At 41.3% G+C, this 24,974-nt stretch overlaps 1 protein-coding gene across 10 annotated transcripts in view; it reads right to left on the minus strand.

Annotated features, from left to right (window-relative positions):
- MAST4 (microtubule associated serine/threonine kinase family member 4) overlaps positions 1-24,974 on the minus strand; it is a 563,317-nt gene that overhangs the window by 287,416 nt on the left and 250,927 nt on the right. For 5 of the 10 annotated variants that reach the window (XM_053907300.1, XM_053907299.1, XM_053907304.1 and 2 more), the window contains exon 4: positions 19,375-19,449. The exons of the other annotated variants lie outside the window; for them this stretch is intronic. In XM_053907300.1, coding sequence (XP_053763275.1) covers positions 19,375-19,449 — 75 coding nt within the window. The remainder of the gene's footprint in view (positions 1-19,374; positions 19,450-24,974) is intronic. 10 annotated transcript variants of the gene reach the window in all.

Raw genomic sequence — 24,974 nt, forward strand, 5'->3', positions numbered from 1 at the left:
GATTAATCATTTTTATTTACTGAGGACACCTCAGAGTTTACCTAGCAGCCACTCTTCTGAAAGCCCATTTTAGTGTAGAAATTTACTGGCAAACCAGCTCCAGGGAGCTCTTGAAGGGCTGTATGGAGCTAATACCCACAAGTCTGCTCTCTTCAGACACTCTCCTCCATCTAAATGCAAAAGACAACACTTAAAATGTACATATAAAATGTACGAGGGTGATGGAAGATTAATGACACACATATTCAAATAATCAATAATGTGACTTAAGCCTTTAATGGTACTGGAATTTATTGTAAAGAGGTCACAGGATAAAATAAACAAGTGGCTTGGAGGGGATATATTTTACTTAGTAAGTGGTCCTAGTTGATAAAGGATACGGTATCTGACTCTTTAAAATCATTTTCTCCAATGTGCTGTTTCAAATAACACCAGCTGGAAGATGCTGGAATCGGGAATCCCAAGATGGACAAACACGAGTTGTGGCATCTCCTATTTCCTGCTTCGCACCTCCCCCTCTAGAACCACCATGAACACTGTCACTGCTGAGCCTGCTGCCACAGTGCCACCCATCAGGTCAGCTCTGGTAAGCGCCAGGCACCGTGCTACATGTTTTCTCATACAGGATTCTGCCAAAGATTTGATGCTGCCCTGCAGTTACAGAAAGGGTTACCACTATTTTCTCTGATGGGGACATTGAGTACTGGAAAAGTTAGGCTGTGGTTTGCTCAAAGTCAGAGGCTTCCTGTAAAGGATAGCAGAGCCAACACTCAGGGAGGATGACCAACACTGTTTCCATATACAGCACCAGCCATGGACATTCAACCAACATTTTCACGTGAGAAATAAAAAATCCTTATTTGTTTAAGCTACTATTGGTCTTTCTGGTATTTATTTGCAGCTGAATATATTCCAGGGACCCTGCAAACCTTTCCTAGTCACCTTTGGGGCGGTGTATCCAAAGGCCAATGTGGCATCACGACAGCCTACTGCCATCAACTCCAAGCATCAGAAGGGCTGGAGCTTGTACCCAAGGAAAATGACCAAATGCTCCTTAAATTAACATTAGATTCTATGAGAAACCAAAACTTTGACAACATTGATTACAGATCTGTCGATGCGGTTCCTTTCTCCAAAACAGATTTGGGAGGGCTGCCCAGCGTGTGTTAATGACTTTGAAGTTAACTAAAGAGACTCCAAACTTAATGGCATCACATTTGTGACAGTTAATTAGCAGAAAATATTACAGTGCAGTGAAGTTTTTGCCTTTTTTTTTTTTTAAGCATCAAAAGCAATAAAAGGCTTTGGGTTTTTAATTGCTTCTTCCCAAAGACTGAATTCTGCTCTTACTGCTAAGACAAAATCCTTCTCTCAAAGTCAAAACGATCCCTTGTGATGTTTTTGGATCACAAGAACTACAAAACGGGTGGATGTTTAAGTCTGAGACCTAAGAAAGTTTTCATAAGATGGCCTCTCATTTTTGTTGACTGAAAAAATAAAGCAATTTCCAAGCAGGAAGATTCTCCCTTCATAACATGTGAATGTCGCCATTTGTAATTCAGGGGTGAGCTTAAGTGGTTTCCACTTTGGTTTCTATTACACTAATTAGGTTCTTCCTTTGAAAAAATAAAAAGCGTAATAGACCTTATTGTATTGACGTGCTTACTATATTACACAGAAGCTTTGTGTTCTCACAATGGATTACGCTGGATTACCTTGGAAACCTGAAACTGACAGTTAATTCTGGACTCACTATCTATAGAATAAAAACAAACAACACTAATAGTAAACGCTGACGAGACATATGTGTAGGATATTGGAATAACCCGTATGCTTATCTCATTGAAACTATAGTGAATAAACCTTAAAAAAAAAAAAAAAACAAAACCCTGGCAATACTATAAAATATCATGAACAAAGAGGGGGAACCAACCTTAGATCATTAAAGAATACAAAGTGATGGTCTAAACTATCTTTCAAAGCCACACTACTTAGACAAGCTGATGAATTTACACTAATGCTCTTAAAGGGCTCTATTCCTTTTAAATACTACCTTAAAAAAGAGAAAGTAAACTTAATTACACTGAATTGAATTATTTATCAGAACAAAACAGTCAGTACCTAAGTAAAAAAGACTATTAAAGAATTATATCTTTTTTTTTAACTGAGGTATAACTGACATAGAACACTGCATAAGTTTAAGGTGTGCAACATGTTGATTTGATACATTATGTTGCAATATGTTTGCCATATTCTACTGTGTCGCGTAATTATTATTGCTTCTAGTGGTAGGAACAATTAAGATCCTGTCTCTTAGCAAGTCAGCTCCATGTTTATCATACAGTTTCCTGGTCTGTAAGTGCTGTACTGTATACTACAAGTCCAGAACTTATTTATCTACTGATTTCAAGGATGTGCTCTTAAACCACATCTCTTCATATGCCCCACCCCTGGTAACCACCATTCTTGGGTTTTGTTTTTTTGAGTTTGGGTTTTTTGTGGATTCCACATAGAAGAGATTTTATGTCTCTTTTAAAGACAAACTGTAAATATAAACATCCTTCATGGGAAATGCTATACACTGACTGAATCAAATTGATAACCCACACATGCCTAGGCTCACCAGGATGAATGTGTTTAAGTGGCAGAGCCTCAGAGAGGTAGCCAGGCAGAATGGCTCAGCATACTGGTTTTAGGGGGTGCCTGGGTGGCTCAGTCGGTTAAGCATCTGACTTCGGCTCAGGTCATGATCTCACAGTCCGTGAGTTCAAGCCCCTGTGGGGCTCTGTGCTGACAACTCAGAGCCTGGAGACTGCTTTGGATTCTGTGTCTTCCTCACTCTGTCTCTGCCCCTGCCCTGCTTGTGTGCTCATGCTTGCTCGCTCTCTCTCTCTCAAAAATAAATAAATAATTTTAAATTAAAAAAAAAAAAATACTGGTTTAGGAGTATGGCCTTGGGCAAAGTACTTAACTTCCCTGTGGCTCTCTTCTCTCACTGCAAGTCATAGATAATAATAGCTCATAGTGTTATTATGAGGATTCAATGAAGTAATACACATAAAGTACCTAGATAAGTGACTGGCATACATCAAGCATGCCAATACCAGGTTATTATTCTATTCTAAATATTCATGCACAAATCTGACATTACAACCTAAAAGTTTTGCAATTTAAAAATATACAGTGCTCCTCCACACAATAGGTAGTCATGCTGATCTATCCTCTGTGCACCAAAGGACAGATGAAAACCAACAAAAAATTTAAATATTCTCTGAGCCTGCTTAAATGAAAGCTTAAAGAATCTGTCTTCGGATTTCCTATTGATACTCTGAGGTGCTTTCCAAATGAGCTCAGCTACTTTGAAACTAAGCCAAAACAGATTACCTAGGAGGATGTAAATGCCCTTCCTCAAGCATGAAGTCCATCGCAATGGAAACCAAACTTCCTAAAAAGAAAGCCAGATTCCATTTTTATCCACACACATGCTAAACAAGTCGGCATATGTTCCCCGCATCCTACCCTGCATATTTTAACCAGACCCTTTTTACCATGTGTGGGCTTCATTAAATTGCAAGTGAAAAGGTATTTCTTGCTCTGACCACGGACAGGGCTAGATCTGTTGCCTATGCTGCATTCTGTATTTTTCTCAGTCCACCTTTCATCAATAAATAACAGTGTTGCTTTAACTAAAAAGTGTGGAAAATTCTGATTGAATTTTCCACTTCAAAGTACACAAAATCATTTCATCTAACATGCTGTGTTGGAAAATCCATGCTCCATTCTGACCTCCTGTTGCAGTCTATTTCAAGTATCGGTGATGCTCCATGTCACGCTGCATGGCTGCTGAAGGAGGGTAAACATATTGACTGAGAAATGTTTTGAAAAACCCCTATTCCCCACAGATCCCAGCCACTGTCAAAAATCACAAAAATGTTTGCATTCTGTCTGTGCAAGAGCATGACCGAGCTCTAGGAGAAATTCCCACAATAAATAAAACCAGCTACTTGCATAACTCTCCATCTAAACTGGACCGTGCTGGGCTTGGGGCGAGGGGGGTTGGCGGGAGGACAGGGTTCAGCCCAAATAATGTGCTCAGAGGTGTATAAGAGAAGACGTTATTAACTGTGCCCTTCCTTTCACCTATTTGCAAGGTTAAAATAAAATTTAGCAGGAGAGATTACCACCACTACGGAGAAGGCACAACTCAGCCGGCAGGCAAGGAACACACCGAAGGGAAGGTAATATATTGATTGACCTTTCCTTCCAATTGCAGTCTAGGCAGCGAGCTGTCTTTTTTCATTTGGAGGGATATGACAGCTGACCTAGCTTATTTTCCTGGACTAGCAAACTAGGACAGTCCTTGGACAAGTTAGGCAGCCGAGACCATATACCCTACGATGACAGAGTGCTGCAATGCCAACACGGCTCTAAGTGGAAACACTGAACAGGAATGCTGTCATCAGATAGGCATCTGGGTTAGAGCTCTTCTTACCTCCAAAAATCAAAGCTTCCCCATCAGAAAACGGTGGGGAGGAGGTTTTCCAGGTGTACAGAATGGCCGTCAATGTGAATTATTCATATTCCCTGACATAAACAGGAACAGGGTCCACATGATTTAATATTTCCCAAAGAATTTTGCTAGCGGTCATCCATTGAAAATAAAAAACTTAAAGTTCCTTGACTTCTGTATTCAATTAAGCTGGGGAAGCACATAATTAAATACAGCACAGAGCATTTACTTAAGTCAGGATTTTTGCCATTATTAGCATTTTACCTAACAAGATCAAGGGGCACAGTCAGCAGTGTTCCACAAAATAATGGGTCCCTGGAACACTCTGGGGGGAACCCCACTCAAGGCATGTGGATCCAACATGTTCTGAGAAAGGCAGTTTCACCGAGCCCTCATTTTAGTACAATGGTAGGACAATCATAAGAAAAGCAGAGACAAAAATTATTCCTGTGCAATATGCCACTTACTGCACTCAGTCACTCTGAATTTCATAGTCTTGTATTGCACTATGATGAAACAGCTAGGTGACCTATGCTGTAATTCAATCAAGTGTCTCCTACTATGCCGTGCAAGACTGTACAACTAATCCAACGGGAGACAGAAAACGAGAGCTACACAAACAAATCCCTTGTGCATCACAGGGATCGGATCTCCAAAGAATTAAACACAAAGCATAAAAACATTACTGTTCCATAGGCCTAGAGTTCAAGTGACAGATAAACCCAGTTAATAAATAATTAAAAAAAAAAACTATTGGGGTGCCTGGGTGGCTCAGTCGATTAAGCGTCCACCTTCAGCGCAGGTCATGATCTCACAGTTTGTGAGTTCGAGGACCATGTCAGGCTCCATGGTGACAGCTCAGAGCCTGGAGCCTGCTTCGAATTCTGTGTCTCCCTCTTTTTCATCCCCTTCTCAACTCATGCTCTGTCTCTCTCAAAAATAAACAAACATTAAAAAAATTTTTAATAAAAAAACCTTATTACTATGTCTATATTTATAACAGCAATGGAATCACAGAGCTGGTCTCCTATTTATCAATGGCCAAGAACTTATCTTTGTTCTCTTTTTACCACTGGCAGATTTCCTGATCTCCTTGAACATTATTTACTATTTATGAGACTTGCATTTCCACTTAGGATGTAGACCATCACAAGATACCATTACTCTCAACAATATGAATGAAGATATGAAGAAAAACAAGACATGAAAAGTGTAAGTTTGGCTGTTTCCTCCCTGTCCTGCCATTCCACCATGGTTGAGAGCTAGCCATGGGCCTCTTGCTTCAAGAATTTATAACTTGGCACAAAAAAAGACACTCACATCAATGGAACCGAATATAGAACCCAGAAATGGACCCACAAATGTATGGCCAACTAAACTTTGACAAAGCAGGAAAGAGTATCCAATGGAAAAAAAGACCATCTCTTCAGCAAATGGTTGCTGGGAAAACTGTACAGTGACATGCAGAAGAATGAACCTGGACCACTTTCTTAACAACATACACAAAAATAAACTCAAAATGGATGAAAGACCTAAATGTAAGATAGGAAGACATCAAAATCCTAGAGGTGAGAGCAGACAAAAACCTCTTTGACCTCGGTTGCAGCAACTTCTTATTCAACATGTCTCTGGAGGGAAGGGAAACAAAAGCAAAAATGAACTATTGGGACCTCATCAAAATAAAAAGCTTCTGCACAGCGAAGGAAACAATCAGCAAAACTAAACGGCAGCCGACAGAATGGGAGATTTGCAAACGACATATCAGATAAAGGGTTAGTATCCAAAATCTATAAAGAACTTACCAAACTCAACACCCAAAAAACAAATAATTCAGTGAAGATATGGGCAAAAGACATGAATAGACACTTCTCCAAAGAAGACATCCAGCTGGCTAACAGATACCTGAAAAAATGCTCAATATCACTCATCATCAGGGAAATATAAATCAAAACCACAATGAGATACCACCTCACACATGTCAGAATGGCTAACATTAACAACTCAGGCGACAACAGATGTTGGCGAGGATGCGGAGAAAGAGGTGGGACTCTTGCACTGCTGGTGGGAATGCAAACTGGTGCAGCCACTCTGGAAAACAGTATGGAGGTTCCTCAAAAAGTTAAAAATAGAACTACCCAGCAATTGTACTACTAGGTATTTATTCAAGGGATACAGGTGTTATGTTTCAAAGGGGCACATGCACCCCAATGTTTATAGCAGCGCTATCGACAACAAAGTATGGAGAGAGTTCAAATGTCCATCAACAGATGAATGGATAAAGAAGATGTAGTATGTATTTACAATGGAGTATTACTCGGCAGCAAAAAGAATGAAATCCTGCCATTTGCAACTACGTGGATGGAACTAGAGGGTATTATGCTAAGCAAAATTAGACAAAGACTTTACTCATGTGGAATTTAAGATACAGAACAGATGAACCTAAGGGAAGGGAAGCAAAAATAATATAAAAACAAGGAGGGTGACAAAACATAAGAGACTCTTAAATTCAGAAAACAAACTCAGGGTTGCTGGAGGGGTTGTGGGTGGGGGGATGGGCTAAATGGGCAAGGGGCATTAAGGAAGACACTTGCTAGGCACTAGGTGTTATACATAGGGGATGAATCACTGGAACCTACTCCTGAAATCATTACTGCCCTATATGCTAACTTGGATGTAAATTAAAAACAAAATAAATAAAATTACAAAAAAAATTATGGAGCGAAAAAAATAAAGAAAGTTTATCACTTTTTTCTTTTCAGGTTAATTTATGCTCTCAGCTTTTTAAATGATTTTTTAAAACTACAATGTGGTAGCTGACCTAGCTGGTTTTGACTGTTAAGGGAACAGCAAGCAACAGTCTGTCGTCAACCTTAGGAATAGGAGGTTTTGCTTCTTTGTGAGTCCATAATTTTGAGTAGGTCAAACATTTTGAATAAATCAGTAGAAACTGAGGTAAATAATACACAGGTCCGGAGAAGATGTGTCTCTTCTATGTCACACACCTTGACAGGGGTGTTGATTAATTCTGCTCTCACCTGAGCTGGGTCTTGGTATGGTGGTGACCCACAGACAAGAAGAGAAACAGGCAATGCAAATGGGCGGGCAGATAACCAAGATCTGGGTGTTACTGGACAAAGACTCAAAAGTAACTATGCTAAAGGATACAGGGGCAAACAGGCACAACAATATCATTAAACATATAGGAGATTTCTATACAGAGGTAAAAATTACAGTCATGTAATGAAGAACAAAAGGGAAAAGGCTACACTAAAAGATAAGACACCAGAATGAAACGGACTTACCAGCCAACTGGGTGGATCAAAGTTTAAGTCAAAATGATAGGTATTTTCCAAAATGAATCACCAAGAGAAGCAAAACAAAACAAATCCAAAAGCTCAAAAGTCCCTGTAAGACCCGTGGGACAATATCCAACAGCTTAAGTAGGTATACACAGAGTCCTAGAAGGAGCGGATAGAAAATGAGGTAGGACATTTATTTGAGAGGACACTGGCTAGGACTGTCCAAAAAAAAAAAATGATGCAAGGCATCCATCCACATATTCAAGTGGCTCAGGGAATCCTGAGGAGAATAAATGCAAAGAAAACCATACTTGGGCACATCACTGTTAAATCTCTTTTGCAGGCAGGAAGCAGGAAAAAGTGTGTGATGCAATGACAATGCACTGCCACCCCTCAAAAATTCACATACAAGTGTCAAAACAGACAATGGGGTTATCTAAATATGCGATCCACTTACCACAAGATAGCCTGGGCTGCGAGCATTAGCCAGCAAGCGCATCTGAGCTGCTGGGGATGCTCTTTCCAAGCATTCTACGAAACAAAGTCCTTCCAAAACACCACTAGGATCCACAGAATCCCCAGGCAGGATAAGAATAGCCTGGCTAAATGTCTAAATTACTTTTTTAGCGATGCTGTTTATGCTTTTCTTTTTGCCTAAGGGCTAGAGGAATATGGAGGCAAGCAGGATACAGAAATCCTTGAAGACAAAAGCACGATTTCGGTAATTCGTCGTAAATCTAGCACCAAACTGGATAACCTGTACTTAACCCATTCTGTGATCTTTTCACCTCCAAATTAAAAAGATTTCCTACCCCCTTCTTCCAAATAAATTGGTAATCTCATCTTGGTCATTTACGTGTCACACATGTCTCTGATGACTCTGAGAAAAGTCAACAAATGTAATTTACCAGTTTTTTAAAGCCCTTTAGGGGGAAAAAATCCACGTAAGGACAAAAGATGCTGAGCTACAACCATTCAATGCACCTATGTATACATACTTAACCTTTGCCAGCTGGGAAAAAAAAAAAAACAACTGGAGAAAGATCACTGCTGTAAGAACCTGTTTTCAGGAAGACCAAGGGGCCAAAGGAAGTATTTTCTCCTCCTTAATGTTTTCAGCTGCAACATTGCAAGCAGACTTAAAGTAAAAATTCCAGCAACTGAAATGCTGAAAACCACATTGACCGTAATCTTTATGTTTGTTCTTCTTTTTATCAGTGTTTTGAAACCCAATTCCATCCTTTTCTTAAAATCAAAGGCAAACAAAACCAAACTGGATAATGAATCACGTGCTGGAAAGCAGTATCAGGAAAGACATAAAACTTTGAAAATAACAATAGAAATTTAAAACATTCTGAAAACTGCAACTCTGAAAACTGGGGTTTTGTTGTTTTGTGGGGGGCTGTTACATGGGTAGAGTCACTTATAAAAGTTCATTGACATCTGCACATTTTGGGTACGTGTTACTCTTTTTTTTTAATGTCAATTTTTGAGAGAGAGCTCAAGTGGAGGAAGGGGAGAGAGAGGGAGACAGAGGAGCCCAAGTGGGATCTCTGCTCACAGTGCTGACAGCAGAGAGCCCAATGGAGGGCTTGAAGTCACAAACCAGGAGATCATGACCAAGCCAAAGTTGGACACTTAACCAATTAAGCCACCCAGACACTCTGGGTATGTGTTACTCTTACAGAAGAATCAATGTCTAAGATCTGTAGGACAATATCAAGCTTAAAATATATGTCATATTGGGGCGCCTGGTTGGCTCAGTTGGGTAGGCATCTGACTTCAGCTCAGGTCATGATTTCATGGTCCGTGGGTTCAAGCCCCACGTCAGGCTCTGTGCTGGCAGCTCAGAGCCTGGAGTCTGCTTTGGATTCTCTCTCTCTCTCTCTCTCTCTCTCTCTCTCTCTCTGCCCCTCCCCAATCATGTTCTGTCTGTCTCAAAAATGAATAAATGTTGAAAAAATTTTTAATATATGTCATATCTCAGTAAAAATATGTTTTAAAAGACTAGGTAGGATTTTTTCAAAAGGCAGCAGTCTGTACTAACCTTCAATCAGAACACGAAGTCCCAATATCTGACTACAAAAAGGATGCTAAGCATATTCTACTGGCATTGAATTCCAAAAGATACGTTTTAGCACTGTAATATGAATGCTTTAGTAGTGGTTTTATATCACACCTTACAGAATGAGTAGAATCCACTTCCCTCAGAATTACTTGTATGTGTCTAAGTATAGAGATGTTAGGATTAAAAAAAAATATGGGGTGCCTGTTGCCCGATTTTTCACTGAATTGTTAGAGGAGTGTGGAATTCTGTCAAAGCCAAAATCCTCATAAATTGGGATAAACACACACAGCAACGATAAGGAGAATAAACACTTTCGGACACTTTGCAGCAATACAGAGATTTATAGCAGTGGATGACCAGATGGAAGAGAGTGGTATGTAGGCCAAGGGATGTATCTGGCACTTCAGACAAAAAGAACAACACCTTAAGGATAGCAGATGCCTTCCTTGTGAACCCTGAGAAATACTGGCGGGTACAGGGCACCCCCTGGGAAAGAGGCAGAGCCCCTCCTAATGATGAGAGAGCAAAAGGCAAGCTGAGGACAAAGCACAAGCTATCCCTCTGTGACCCTCCCCATGTCCCATCCAAGGCGGGACATCTGTGACATTCCTCAGGCACTCCTGGCTGCCCAAGAACCAAGGAAAGGGGAAAAACAAATGGTTAACGTAGAGATCACAGTCATGCAGGACATGAGACTCCATCAATCTGCAACTGTCTTAATGATTTACATGGGAAAAAAGGAATTTTATCAATAGCCAACCTTCCAGGAACCTAGAGACTCAATTTCCTGGGACCCTGACACCACCTTCCCCTCCACAGGACAGAAAATCTTAACTTCTCAGTCACTCCTCACAACCCCAGGCCAGCTCTTTCTGCACACGGGTCCTGTCCCCATGCTGTAATAAAATCACCTTTCTGCACTTTAGAATTCTTTCTTGGCCAGCAGCTCCGAACCCGAACACTTCAAACCACATCACTACGATGGTGGTGGCCAAGCGTATAACATGGAGGCCAAGTACAGGGACTAATTGCTTCTGAGCCCTGGCTTCCCCTTGTCCTAGCTCTGTGACCTTGTACGATTGTTTAACTTCTCTGTGCTCTCCTGCCAGAGGCAGTGAACTGGACACAGGTTGCCGGAGAGAAGATCACCATATAAGCGTAGTCCCAAAATTCAACGTGAGATTCTTCTCGGCCATGAAGAAAAGAATGAATCACTTGTAATGTAGGAAGACATGATGCTCTGAATGTGAGGTCTCTTGTCATAGCTGACCAATGGGGCCCTCAGGAGTTGAGAGTGAACATCAAAGATGGCTGCCCAATAGAGTTAAAAAAACTGACAGCAGAGATGAAAATATCATTGATCTGCCCATTAGAAGATCCTCCTTATGATCCAAATCATAGTAGCTTTTATCTATTTATGTCTAACTAACGTCCACTGCTCCATTTCTTGTACGCTTTAATAACAGGAGGTTGCCGGCAATTCACTGAAAGACCTCCCTGCTTTCCTTCATGAGTTGTCTCTGCTCCTCAGTCAGACCTCACAGAAGCAACTCACTGTGGTAAAATCAATGAAAAGTAGGTTTTTTTTTCTTATTCTTTAGAAATACCCAACCACTGCAGCAATTTTTTAGAACGTTTTATATTTCGATTGTTTTTGCTTGTAAAGGCTTATAGTCCTCATGAGGCTGTTCTCCAGCATCATAACTTAGTGCCCAGTAAAAATGACAGAAGTTTTTGTTTAGTGGGGTCGCCCATCCTGTTCTGTTTCTGGGTCTGGATGCTCACTGCACAGGATTGTTCAGTTTGTAGAAATTCATCAAGCTGTATACTTCGGAATGTGTAAGATATTTCAACATAAAGTATGATATACATGGAGACACTCAACATACACAATGAAAAACAAAAGTGTCCACAAAGTTCCAACTGCCAGACACGTGCCTAGGGCACCATGTATGGGAAATTGTCTATTCCTCCCTCCCTCAGCTATGACAAGAGACCTCACACTCAGAGCATCATGTCTTCCCACATTACAAGTGATTCATTCTTTTCTTCATGGCCATGAAGAATCTCAAGTTGAATTTTGGGACTCCAAGCCAAACTGACTGGGTTTGAATGCTGGCTTCTGACTTATTAGCTGTGGGATCTTGTGTAGGCAATCTAAGCTCAGAACATGCCTCAGTTTCTTCGCCCACAAAATGGTGCTTAAGGTACCACCCTCCTAAGGTTGCTGTGAGGAATGAAGGAATTAGCCCAGGGTATAAAGCACCCAGAACCATGTGGGGCACACGCCAGGGCTGTGTAAGTGTTAGCTATCCCAGGATCACACCAAGCTGATTTCACTTGCGCAGCATACGAGTCTCCGTGACAACATTACCTCCTGGCCTAAGATGGCGGTGGCTTGCGGACATTCAAGTGGAGAAGATAGGGTAGGGTTTATCATTCTGCTCAGCCCAGAGCCCCTGATGGTTACCCGTCAGCTTATTTACTTGACACTACTTTCCACTCATTCCCAGACACCAAGCAACCTTTCAAATGCCCTGGATGGGTATTCAGCTATCTGCATGAATTCCAAAAAATGTCAATTACATGGTGTGTGTCTGTTTATTTTTTAATGTTTATTTATTTTTGAGAGAGAGGCGAGCACGAGTGGGGGAGGGGCAGAGAGAGAGGGAGACACAGAATCCGAAGCAGGCTCCAGGCTCTGAGCTGTCAGCCCAGAGCCTGACATGGGGCTTGAACCCACAAACCATGGGATCATGACCCGAGCCAACGTCCGACGCTGCAGCCAGGCGCCGACTGAGCCACCCAGGCGCCCTGCTGTGCATCTATTTTTAATTGACAATCAAAGTGCGGTAGTAGAGAAGTGAAGTTTTAAACTTGTTTACACACAGTGACATGTTTTAGGCTCTTTCCTCATTGCTACAGGCCTCCCGGCTGCTGTTTCCAACCACTGGGCGTTACACAGAGGCATCCAGCCTATTTTCTCAGTCACACTCTCAACTGTGTACACCCACAATGCCCCCAAACTTTCTGGAACGACAGTGTTGCAAGAACCATCTGTGCACATGTCCTTGGACAGAGGCCACTTTTTCCAGATTGAGACGGCTGGGCCGTGGGGCAGACCACGCCCAGTTTAACTAAGAGCTGCCAGTCTACTCCCCTAAACAGCCTTCCAACTCTATGGGATGGCTGCAAGAGGCCACTTTGGTACAACAACCTTCGTGATGAGGCAGAGAGTATTATTCCCCCAGTGTACTGATGAGGAAAGACGAGCCTTTCCCTCAGCCTCCTAGCCAGTACACATGTGCCTGATCTCAAAGCCTGTGTGCAACCCCCCCATGGAGGGTCACCTCAAGGCCATGCCTTCCATACCAATCTCACGTCACACTCCCTCCATTCCAGTCTGGCGGGCAACTTAACTGTGGGCAGTATGGAATGTTCATGTCTACATTCATGCTGCTTACAATGTCCTGTTCCTCCTTCAAGACCAGATGAAAATTCACGAGCTCTAGGCGGCCTTTTCTGATTGCCACTCACAGATTTCGATTCAAAATCAATACCGCACTAATACTGTTTACCACACAATTTATTATTGCCCTGGCTTTATTTATTTGCTAATTATATTACAATCCTGAAGGTAAGCAGCCAGTCCTGTGAGGAGCATTCCTCCACACCTAACAGACTGCTGAGTGTATGGTACGCATTCCTAAGTACACACTTTTAACAATGCAGACATTTTACCTCAAAAAATCAGCTGGTGTAAAATAACCCTTTTTTTTACAAAATAAGAAAAAAAACTCTGGTTGAATAATAATTAAATAACAACCATGATAACAGTAATCATAACTTAAAGGATGGCTCCAATTTGTTGGACAGTCCTTAACTGCCTGTGTGGGAAAAACTTTTCATCCATGATCTCATTTACTCCTCAAAACAATCTGAGAAGACGAGTATTATTTTGTTCCTCAATTTTCAGAGGAGGAAACTGAGGCTTTCTTTCGATGGTTGGTCCAAAGACACAGCTGGTAAGTTTCACATATGGACTCCTGCCCATTTTAAGTGTCACCAACGTTAATTTGTAGATGGCTGATGTGAAAACAAACAAAAACTATAAACTGCCTCAAAAATTTCTGATGGAAATCTACCACCTCTAAAAGCCTTTGTAAAAAAAGTTTACACAATACAACACTTCATGCGACTAAAATACCCCCAGAATCATGACACCAACGGGTCTCTCCAACCTTTCCTCGTCTTCCAACCTCCTTAAACTAGGGTAACAAGTACTACATCCTCCAAAAAAGAAATTACTCTTTAACACTTGAAATCCCTGGGACTAGGAACGTGTATTCATTACCATCCAGCAACTCCATACATAATAAGGCTCAAAATGTAGATATTTTAAAACCAAATCCCGTAGTGTTCAACAATCAACCTATTTTTTTTTTTTTTTTTTGCTATTACAGACAGAAACACAATGCCCTGATTTCACATTGCCATTATTCCACATCATCTATGCAACCGTGAACTCTGCTCACCATAGCTTCATGCCTCTTCTGGTTTCTAAGGTCTCCAAGACATTTACTCTTCAGACAGGTAAAAAAGTGAAACAAGGATCAATCTTAAAGTGTTTATGGTCATGAGAAAAGAAGACCATCTGCCCTGAGATAGCTCTGGGCTGATTTTCCCAGCAGGGGAGCCCAGGTTTTATAAACCTTATTCTCATTAGAAAAAGGTAGAGAAATTGCTGAGAATTAGTATAAAATATTTTCAGGCCCGACAGCAGACTAAAACAATATATTTTGGAATTATATGTGGGTTTTTGGTAGTTGGATGATCTGTGCATTCAGGGTAAGTTTGGCTTGTTTTTTAAAAGAGGACAGAATAAGGGGCGCCTGGGTGGCTCAGTTGGTTGAGCGTCCAACTTCGGCTCAGGTCATGATCTTGCGGTCTGTGAATTCGAGCCCCGCGTCCGGCTCTGTGCTGACAGCTCAGAGCCTAGAGACTGCTTTGGATTCTGTGTCTCCCTCTCTCTCTACCTCTCCCCCGCTCATGCTCTGTCTCTCTCTCTCTGTCAAAAATAAATAAACATTAAAAAATAAAAAATAAAATAAAAGAGGACAGAATGCTCCAATACCTTCTGGTTTTGAAATTTATTAGATGCTATGCCTACCACTATTTACTCTCACATGCTCTAATTTTAAGTATGATCTTTATGAACCTATTTATTCTGGATCAGCAAAGCCACCAACAGAAAATGACAGCTCATTGAGAATAACTCTTCATCATCCTTTTGTGCTGAAATGCCAGAGGATTTGAAAAGTAATCCTCTGTTTTCTCCTGTGTTCTTTCCTCGTGGACCTCCCATCTCCCCAGATCATGTCCCTGATGCTCCCATATCAAATTGATTTTTATTTAACAGAGGCCTTTACCAGTTCCACAAATAACTGCACTGTGGTCTTTGAACTATTATTCCTAGTGCTCGTTTTGCTTCATTCTTTGTTCATTTACTGTGTTAGAGCATTCATACTGTGGGATAGACAGGTGAGCATATTCTCAAAGTGAAAGACATTTTAGAAATTCCCAGAGGACAAGCTTAGCCAATCAGAGGTACATTACTTACCTTTGATTTCTTCCTACCCCTTTACTCTTATTCAAATAAAACAGATTTAAAAGCTTGTTTTCCTATACTTAAAGCACAAAAGCCTTTCTAAGACTGAGAGAAAAAAAAATCCAGACTGGAAAAAAAAAAAAAGGCAAATTCCTTGAGCAGACAATGAGCCCCTTATGTCTGGTCCATATTTTCCCCATAGCTTTAACATAATTCTGTTCTAAAAATTAACTTCCACTGAAGACACTGATAGGAGACTCCTAATAATAATGCTTTGCAAGTAATGAGGAATGATGTCATTGGTAGATAGATGGGCTTTAGGACTGAGAAATGCCATTCAAAAATCTCAGACTAAATGGTGAAGTGACTAGTTATAAATAGCCTTGAGGGAAAAGAAAAATAATTGCTTGGCTTGATGAAGAGAACACTTCATATACTCTCATTTAACAGATGAGAAATCTAGAGCAATGGGGGCTCAGTGTTAAATGGCTACCCCAAAAGCTGGTTTATGGCAAGTCCCGATGCACAGCCCAGGCTAGTATATTCTTCCACCATCTAACTGCTGTAGGGAAACTGAACATTTCTACCTGATCACACTTCCTTCAAGATTACACAACACCGACTCCCAACAAAATCAGGGCCCTCAAGAGATCTGGCAGCTGGTTTACCATAAATTGTTTCTGACCCCCAGAACGTGGGCACCTGTAATTTGCAAGAGCTCTTTACTACAGCTCAGGTTACTGAATTGAAAATGATACAGTGCAGATTCTAAAGCAATGTGCTTATAATGAAAGGTCACTGGCTACACAGATGCACATTTCCATTTGCTATTTATTGTCCAAGTAACATATCCACACAACTAACAGTGGCTTCCCCCATCACTTCCTATGTAAAGATTTTTAGGCTCTTCTCAAATTTCTAGTACTGTGGCATTTGGGGGAGAAAAGGACTCGACCCTTAAACCTTATTTGGCAACATGGCTGAACCTAGTCACATAGCACATTAAGGTACCAGGTAACTTCTTTACAGTAGTTTGATGACTTCCTCTTAAAGTCTATCTAGAAAAAGAAGCTATGACTCTTGCTCAAAACAAAACAACAAAAAGAGTCTCACCGCCATTAAAAGAAAATCAGGTAACCTGTAGTGTAATAGGGAATACATTGCATGGTGAGGCACAGTATTTCTAAAAATGCCAAGGAAGAATGAAAGGAATACAAGAAGAAACAAAGAGGAGGAACAAAAGCACATGCTGAGTGGAGTCCTTACAACACCATTGACCAAGGGGACCTACTGGGTATAACATGATGCGTTAGTACCTCAATAGCTAAAACTCTTAGGTGCGGTCCAAGAAAGACCTCGTATATTCTGAGCTGTGCTCTACTTCAGCAAAATTCACTTCTCACATGATGAAACCATCCAACGTACTCAAAGCTGGCTTATTTCTTCCCCTCACACACCAACAGAACTTCCATGACTTCATCACAAGCGTTATGAACCAAAGCAAATCATCTGAAGGAGCTTGGGGAGGGGACACCCTAGGCACTTAACAAATGTAACAAAGGGCTATGACATCTGGAGTCCACTTCCAAATATTTCAGCATAAGCAATGTAATTTTATGCATTGGTTATATTTATCCCCTATACCACTGTCAGTGGCCCTGATCACAATTTACTACCCCAGAGTGGTCAACTAGTGTTACATCAGAGGTATCCACATTTCAGTCAACACTAGAGGTTTTGCCAATTGGCATCACGAAATGGGTTTTCATTGCTGAAGTCAAAATCAGTGGCTTCTGGATTGGCATAATGGGTGTAATAAACAGGCTCTCGTTGTTGAAACTAGTGGTATTTAAGGTAAGGAGGCAAAATCAATTTAGAGATATTCTTTATTCTGGCAAGAACAGGGCTTAAGAACCTAGGGAAGCCTTGGGGCACCTGAGTGGCTCAGTTAAGCATCTGACTCGTGATTTCAGCTCAGGTCATACTCTCACAGTTTGCGAGTTCAAGTCCCGTGTCAGGCTCCACACTGACAGTGCAGAGCCTGCTTGGGATTTTCTCTCTCTCTGTCTCTCTCTCTCTGTCTCTCTCTCTATTTCTATCCACCCCTTCCCTGTGTGCTCCCTGTCTCTCAAAAATAAGTAAACTTTAGGGGCGCCTGGGTGGCTCAGTTGGTTAAACATCCAACTTCGGCTCAGGTCATGATCTCACGGTCCGTGGGTTCGAGCCCCGCGTCGGGCTCTGTGCTGACAGCTCAGAGCCTGGAGCCTGCTTCAGATTCTGTGTCTCCCTCTCTCTCTGACCCTCCCCCGTTCATTGCTCTGTCTCTGTCTCAAAAATAAATAAAACATTTTTTAAAAAATTTAAAAAAAAATAAGTAAACTTAAAAAAAAAAAAAAGAATCTAGGGAAGTCTGGAACTTCTACTCTCAGGACTGGTACCTGAGGACCAAAGGCTCAATGGCCTTATATCCAGCAGCTGGGTCAAGGGACCCTGTTGTCAGATGCCCATTACAAAGGTGAGAGAATCCTGACTCTGTAAAGTTGTTAGGTCACTGACCTTGAGTGGAATTTGCTGAAAAGATCTGGCTGGAGGCCAGAAAGCAGGGATTTCACCAGGACAGGACAGGTTTACAGGACAGGTTTACAGGACAGGCTACAGGAATGCTTTGTGCCCATTTGCTGGTACATGTTTGCTTACTGAAAGTCTGTGTGCAGGAGGCACACTCGAGGTGTGTGGGATTAGCAAGCTTTACCCAAAACCTCAGCCACTCTTCTGTGGATACTGCTATTTATTAAAGAGAACCTAAGACTGGAGCATGACCAAACTGTCATAAGAGTATTCTCAACAAATATATAACACAGAAATGTAACCCTGGAGCCCACCCTCACCAAGTCTGAATACCTTAGGAGTTGTACACGTCTGCTGTTGAACACAGCCATTTTTATGAATTAATAGTATCTAAACTGAGGGGCACCTGGGTGGCTCAGTCAGTTAAGCGTCCCACTTCGGCTCAGGTCATAATCTCGCAGTTCGTGAGTTTGAGCCTCGCCTTGGGCTCTGTGTTGACAGCTCAGAGCCTGGAGCCTGCTTCAGATTCTGTGTCTCCCGCTCTCTATCCCTCCCCTGCTTGTGCCCTCTCTCTCTCTCTCTCTCTCTCTCTCTCTCTCAAAAGTAAATAAACATTAAAAAATTATTTTAAAAAATATCTAAACTCATAATTAAATACATTATAGTGAAAACAAAGGTAACAGATATTTAAAACTGATTCACTTTTGGGGCACCTGGGCGACTTAGTTATGTGTCCGACTTCAGCTCAGGTCATGATCTTGCAGTTAGTGAGTTCAAGTCCCTGCCTTGGGCTCTTTGCTGACAGCTCAGAGCCTGGAGCCTGCTTCAGATTCTGTGTCTCCCTCTCTCTCTGCCACCCCACCCACCGCCACTCTCCGCTCGTGCACTGTCTCTCAAAAATAAACATACATTAAAAAAAATTTTTTTTAAACCTGATTCACTGCCTAATTATTTTGTTATATTTTACTAGGGCTTATGTCAATTTCATCTCTATGGTAGAAAAACTATGTACATATGCTCTACCAGGCATCTCTTTCCACCTCTGAGGTCAGTTTCGTCACAGCAGTACTTGAAATTGGCTGTGGTAGGAGTATCCACAGAAACCAGCAAATGCTACGTATCAGGGTTTTGTTTGTTTTCAGGGCTGGTTGTTAAAACCAGAACTCCGCTGGTACGGATGGTCTTGAATTCATAGAGCAGACTTTGCTTCCTCTAAGAGCTTCAAATACACCAGCATATGTAAAACCCCACAGCTTCATTTTGCACAGAGGAACCACACCACCATGCACACCCGTCGCCTGGGGCAACGGGACACACTCACTTTTGAAGCAGCTGGGTCCACTAGTCTCTGCCGATGTCGGGCGGAGTTGAAATGGCTCTTCGGAGGCTGCCCTTCCTGACAGTGAATGGAAGATGGGGCATGAACAAGAGATGGGAAGGGGAGAAGGTGGGGTGTGGGATGATGGCAAATGGTCAGAAAAGGGAGAGGGACAGCGTTTAACGGCACTGTACTTGTTTCTTTTAGCTGACATCCAATAGCAACACCACCACGTTTTCCCCCATAGAAGCACCTACCATGTTCAAGTCCTTTTGTTAAAATGAGCCCTATATATATACACATGTGAGTAATAAAGTTATCAACACAGCCCAGTATCCAGGCATTTCCCACCAAATCTTCATTTTTTTCCCTTATCTGCTACTGTCTCTAATTATATTCCAAGGATACCAAGGAAAACTGGAATGTGATTTCCCTGAGCACAAAGTCAATCTTCCTGGAATAACAAAAGGCATTCAAGGAGCATTCTTACAGTGAGACTTGCCACCCCTTTGGGTATCACCAAAATGACACAGGAATCACAGTCTTCTTCAAAACCATGAAGAGTCTGCGGCCTGTCTGCATCATCCTGGCAGAATGCCTGGCGTCTGACAGTCACCAAAATCTCTGACCCTGAGTGCAATTAAATCTTATTGGCTCCAATCAAGATTGAGCATTAAGCTAATAATGTAATCTATATAGAAGGGTGGTCTTTCCTTAGTCCAGTCCTATTAATGACCCTGTATATATACAGGACACATGGATCTCACAGGAAGACTTAATACTTCCCCCTTGCTTATTCTATGCCAAACACATTTACCAAAAAAAAAAAAAAAAAATTTAGAATAGGGGTCCACATAAACTATATACAATTTCACATCTCCATTCTTTCAAGAATTTAAGCAGCAAACACGATCCACTGTGAGCATCAACTGAAGTGATGATGAGATCAAAGCAACAGAGAGAGAAGGTCTCAAAGACTCCCTGGGCTTAAAGCCCCAGTTCCAACTGAGGGACCAGGAAGGGAGCAAAACGCCCCTCATATGAATGTTAGCATTGTCTCCAACCTATTGACAGATCCCAGTAGAAGACCTACTTAGGCGAGAAGGCAGTATCTATATTACAATACTTATGAATTCTTCTTCTTCTAGGAGTAACAGCTCAATTACTTTTAACATAGGGATCAATCATAGCCACTTGAAATGCCAACAATCACTATTTCCAGTGTCCAAAGTAGAATGCTTACCTTTCAGAAAGGAAATGTCATTAAGGAGCGCACTGCAAGTCAGGACTGTGGTTTTCCTAGTCACTGCCCTGCCAACATGCATTCTTTCCCTACCCTGTTCTCAAGGAGTCCAAGGAAATAGTTTTGAATCTCAGCTGACCTAGAAAATATACCGAAGGTTTAACAACAAAAATGATGCTCATTAATCCACTGAATATTTGGCAAAACAAAAACAAACGAACAAACAAAACCTGAATATGATTTCCCACCATAAGGAATCAACGGTTTCACAGGGGAGATAGTTTTAGGTTTTTTAAATCACTTGATTATTTAGTTGGGTTTGAAAATTCTCCTTTAAATTTAATGGTTTATCAGAAAGTGGTGTAATGGTTTTTCTCCCTAAAAGAAGTCATTAGATAAAAATAAATAAATATCCTCATTAATATATCTGGAGATCTATGTGCCCTTATTAACCTCCCTAAGAAACGATGACAACTGATTTAAGAGTTCCAATGCACAGTGCCAGGCTTCCACTCATCAGGAAAAAAATTAATCTTGGCGTTAAATATACAATTACAGTCAATGTGCAAATTAACTAAATCCTAGGCCTGTGGTTTATTGCTCTTCTCTTGACTGCAAGGTGAAAATGTTATTTTTTTTTAATTAGCTAATTGCACCATGAACTCAGCAGGGGGCAGATGTTGATATTAAAACTAGAATCTGAATCTTAAACTCCCTCCCCTGTGGATGGGTTTTAAAGAGAGTAACCACATCCTTCAAGGAGGGGGGGAAGGGGAAGGTGTAGGTGGGTTTTCGAAACCTGGTTTCCATTTTATCTCATTTATCATCAAGTGCGATGAATCTGTGACAACAGTCTGCTTGCAGTGAACAAATATGTGTATGAAATAATCAATACATTTATACAGATTCTAGTAATACATCTTAATAGAAACCAAAGAACAGCCTGGAGGATTGATGTCATTTTAATGAATCGCATATGGAGTGAAAATAAAGGAAATGTGCACAGCTCGCACCAAGTTTTTCTCCATGTGACTCCTATCTTAAACTAATCTTAATTTTCAATAGAAGAGTCACATTGTATTCTATCACGGGGCGGGGGGGGGGGGGGGGGAAGGTAGTGGCGGTCAGGTACTCACATATTCTGGAATTAGTTTGATGACACTGAGGCCTTGTGGAAAGATGTGCATTGCCATGTCTTGGATAAAACCTTTTGAGAAGAATGTAATTCATTAGAAGCTAGACGTGCCTGCTTCTTCACTTTATGGAGACCTTAATTTAAAAGCTTGTTCTTTCCCATTTTCCAGTCTTGTTACAGGCCAGATTCCCTGACACATCCAGGGGAAATACAAACAACACGTCTTTGAGTACAGGCAGTTATATAAAGTCAATTATGAAATACTTGACATTTTTAAAAAAGTAAACAGGGCTCTTATTAACAGTAATACAGGAAACCAACATCCTATATATATATATAAAAAAAAATTCTAAGTATAGTTTTCCATGTTCAAGGAAAACAGTGAATTCTATCATTCAGGCCAACATTAAAGACAAAATTTGTGACTTTTCTTTTCCCAAACTTTGAGTCCCAACAAGTCATTTTTCCTCCTAAATGACGGCCTTCAGACTCTGGTATCTGTCATTGCAGACTGAGACATCAGTCTCTGGGTAGCATTTACCTCCTGGCTAATTCCATCAACATCAGCAAAATAACAGATTGGACCTGGGTGGCCCAAGGGGCTCTCCACCGAGCAGCTTAATTTACATATGTAAATAGGGGTTCTTTACTGCAAGGGAAGGGGGCGGGAGAAGGAGGGGTAGAAACCTCACCATCAGTTTTGTGGAAACATTATATTGCTTAGGTCAACCTAACCAAAATCCTTTTGCTGTGATAACCACCACTAATAAAAGTAGCAGCCCACGGTTATGTAAATAAACTATTAAAAAATGACATAGGAAGTGTTGACATGTGCATAATCTGGAAACTTAATGAGACACATTTCATCTCCATGCTAAATGCTTTCCTCAAGGCTTTTCCTGTTAAGTAAGTCATTTTAGAAATTAGAAACATCCCTTAACACTGCAGATCATACTTTTTTAAAGAAATTATTGTTCCCTGAACATTACAGATCTGATGGCATAGTACTTTAGCCTAATTTGCATCACACAAACACACTTACAAGAATGCTCTGTGGAAAACAATTTATCAGGCATGAAATAAGAGGTGTCCAGTGAATTTAGTAGCTGACATCAGATGACTAAAATCACTAGTTCTTTAAGCCAGGTATAAGATCCTGTATCTCGGGGCGCCTGGGTGGCTCAGTCGGTTAAGCGTCCGACTTCAGCTCAGGTCATGATCTCACGGTGTGTGAGTTCGAGCCCCGCGTCGGGCTCTGTGCTGACAGCTCAGAGCCTGGAGCCCGTTTCAGATTCTGTGTCTCCCTCTCTCTCTGCCCCTCCCCTGTTCATGCTCTGTCTCTCTCTGTCTCAAAAATAAATAAACATTAAAAAAAAAAAAAAAAAAAAGATCCTGTATCTCAAAATTAGAGCCACAAGAAAAACTTTAAACCAAGTATATCTGTAATTTTGTCATTAGCCCCATTATTGTAAAAACAAGAATGTACCATGGGACATTTCTAGACTAGATATTTTAATATAAGAAAACAAACACAATAGACATAATTGTGTGAAGGGCTCCCAGACGACTTCTTAGAAGTCCGTCCAAACAATTTTCATTTTGGAAAGAATCACGTGCATGTTCAGCTAATAAACTTTTTCACTGAACTCGGACACATCGTTTTGCCTGTGATGAATAGATTTCACTCCCATCTGAAGCGCTCACTAAACAGTCCACCAAAATACAGTGAAGTTACAGCCAACAGGTGCTGGCGAAGGAGCCCCTGCATGTCTACAAAGTAATCCAGCCCATGCAAAGTCAAGACACTCCCCAAGAACAAATGGAGTGAAAGAATTCACAAGCTCAGGGCATTTAACGATTATAAGCATATCAAAATAAGGATCAAAAACCCAAATGAACATGTAATGCAAGAAATGTACCATTTGGAAGTGGAAACACATTTTCGATTACGACATGGTAGGATTCTGAAACACATAGAACTAATCCCACTATAATGTATGAAAACCTCCATAATTAATTGCCTTGTGAAGATGGGGAGTAATCTTGTCAAGAGCAGGTGAGCCAAAATGGGGTAAAGGAAGGGATACTCCCACCTGTGAAAGCAAACCCTCACACAGGGGCTTTCTGACTTTTGCCACTACGATGCTCAGTGAGAAATACATTTCATGTCAAGCAACAGTCCATGACAATACTGCCAGCAAGGCACTCTATTTTCTCATCTAGTGTAGTTTCTTTTTAAACAAATGCCGGTCCCTAGCTACCAAATCAGATGGATTTGACGTACGGTTCAAAACCACACCAAGGACTTGGTACTTAGATGGCGATGAGATGGGAATCTTTAGACCCTAGCACTTTAGGTTGTATCCCAAACACCAATCATTCACTTAGTAATTTTTCCCATGCACGATGTCTATTACATCTACTGTGCATGCTACTCTTTTAATTACTTTGAAAGATGGCTCCATTAAAAAAAAATGAAATATTTCCATTTTTGACAATGGTCTAAGTCATACTATCTTGAAATTTTGGCTTTATACCGCTAGTTACTTTTTTTCTTAAGAATTTCTTTTCAGGGGTGCCTGGGTGGCTCAGTCAGTTGAATGTCCGACTTCAGCTCAGGTCATGATTTCACAGCTCGTGAGTTCAAGTCCCGCGTCGGGCTTTGAGCTGACAGCTAGGAGCCTGGAGCCTGCTTTGGATTCTGTGTCTCTCTGTCTCTCTGCCCCTCCCCATCTCTCAAAAAAAAAAGTGTTCTTCAATGTTCAACGTTTAATCATTTTTGAGAGAGAGAGACAGAGTGCAAGGCAGGGAGGGGCAGAGAGAGACGGAGACACAGAATCCAAAGCAGGCTCCGGGCTCCAAGCTGTCAGCACAGAGTCTGACACGGGGCTCAAACTTGTGAACAGTGAGATCATGACGTGAGCCAAAGTAGGATGCTTGAGTGACTGAGCCACCCAGGTGCCCCATCATTTTTTCTAATGTATATTAATATAAATATATTAAATACAACATAAAAATATCTGCATACTGACAGCAGTCATCTGTGTGCCACCAGGGGTGTCCACAAAACCTGTGGTGGCAGTGAGCAGCCCAGGTGCTGCTGTGATGGTTATTTGGAGGCAGAGTGGGTGGTGACCCTAAACTGGTGTTTATGACTCTGCCTTAACATCTCCCCCTGAACCCCAACTGCTACTCTGAGACATCAAGCAGGGATTACACACTTGA

This window comes from Panthera pardus, unplaced genomic scaffold (assembly GCF_024362965.1).
Source record: "Panthera pardus isolate Hobbes unplaced genomic scaffold, ASM2436296v1 HiC_scaffold_2, whole genome shotgun sequence".
Classification (NCBI taxonomy): Eukaryota; Metazoa; Chordata; class Mammalia; order Carnivora; family Felidae; genus Panthera; species Panthera pardus.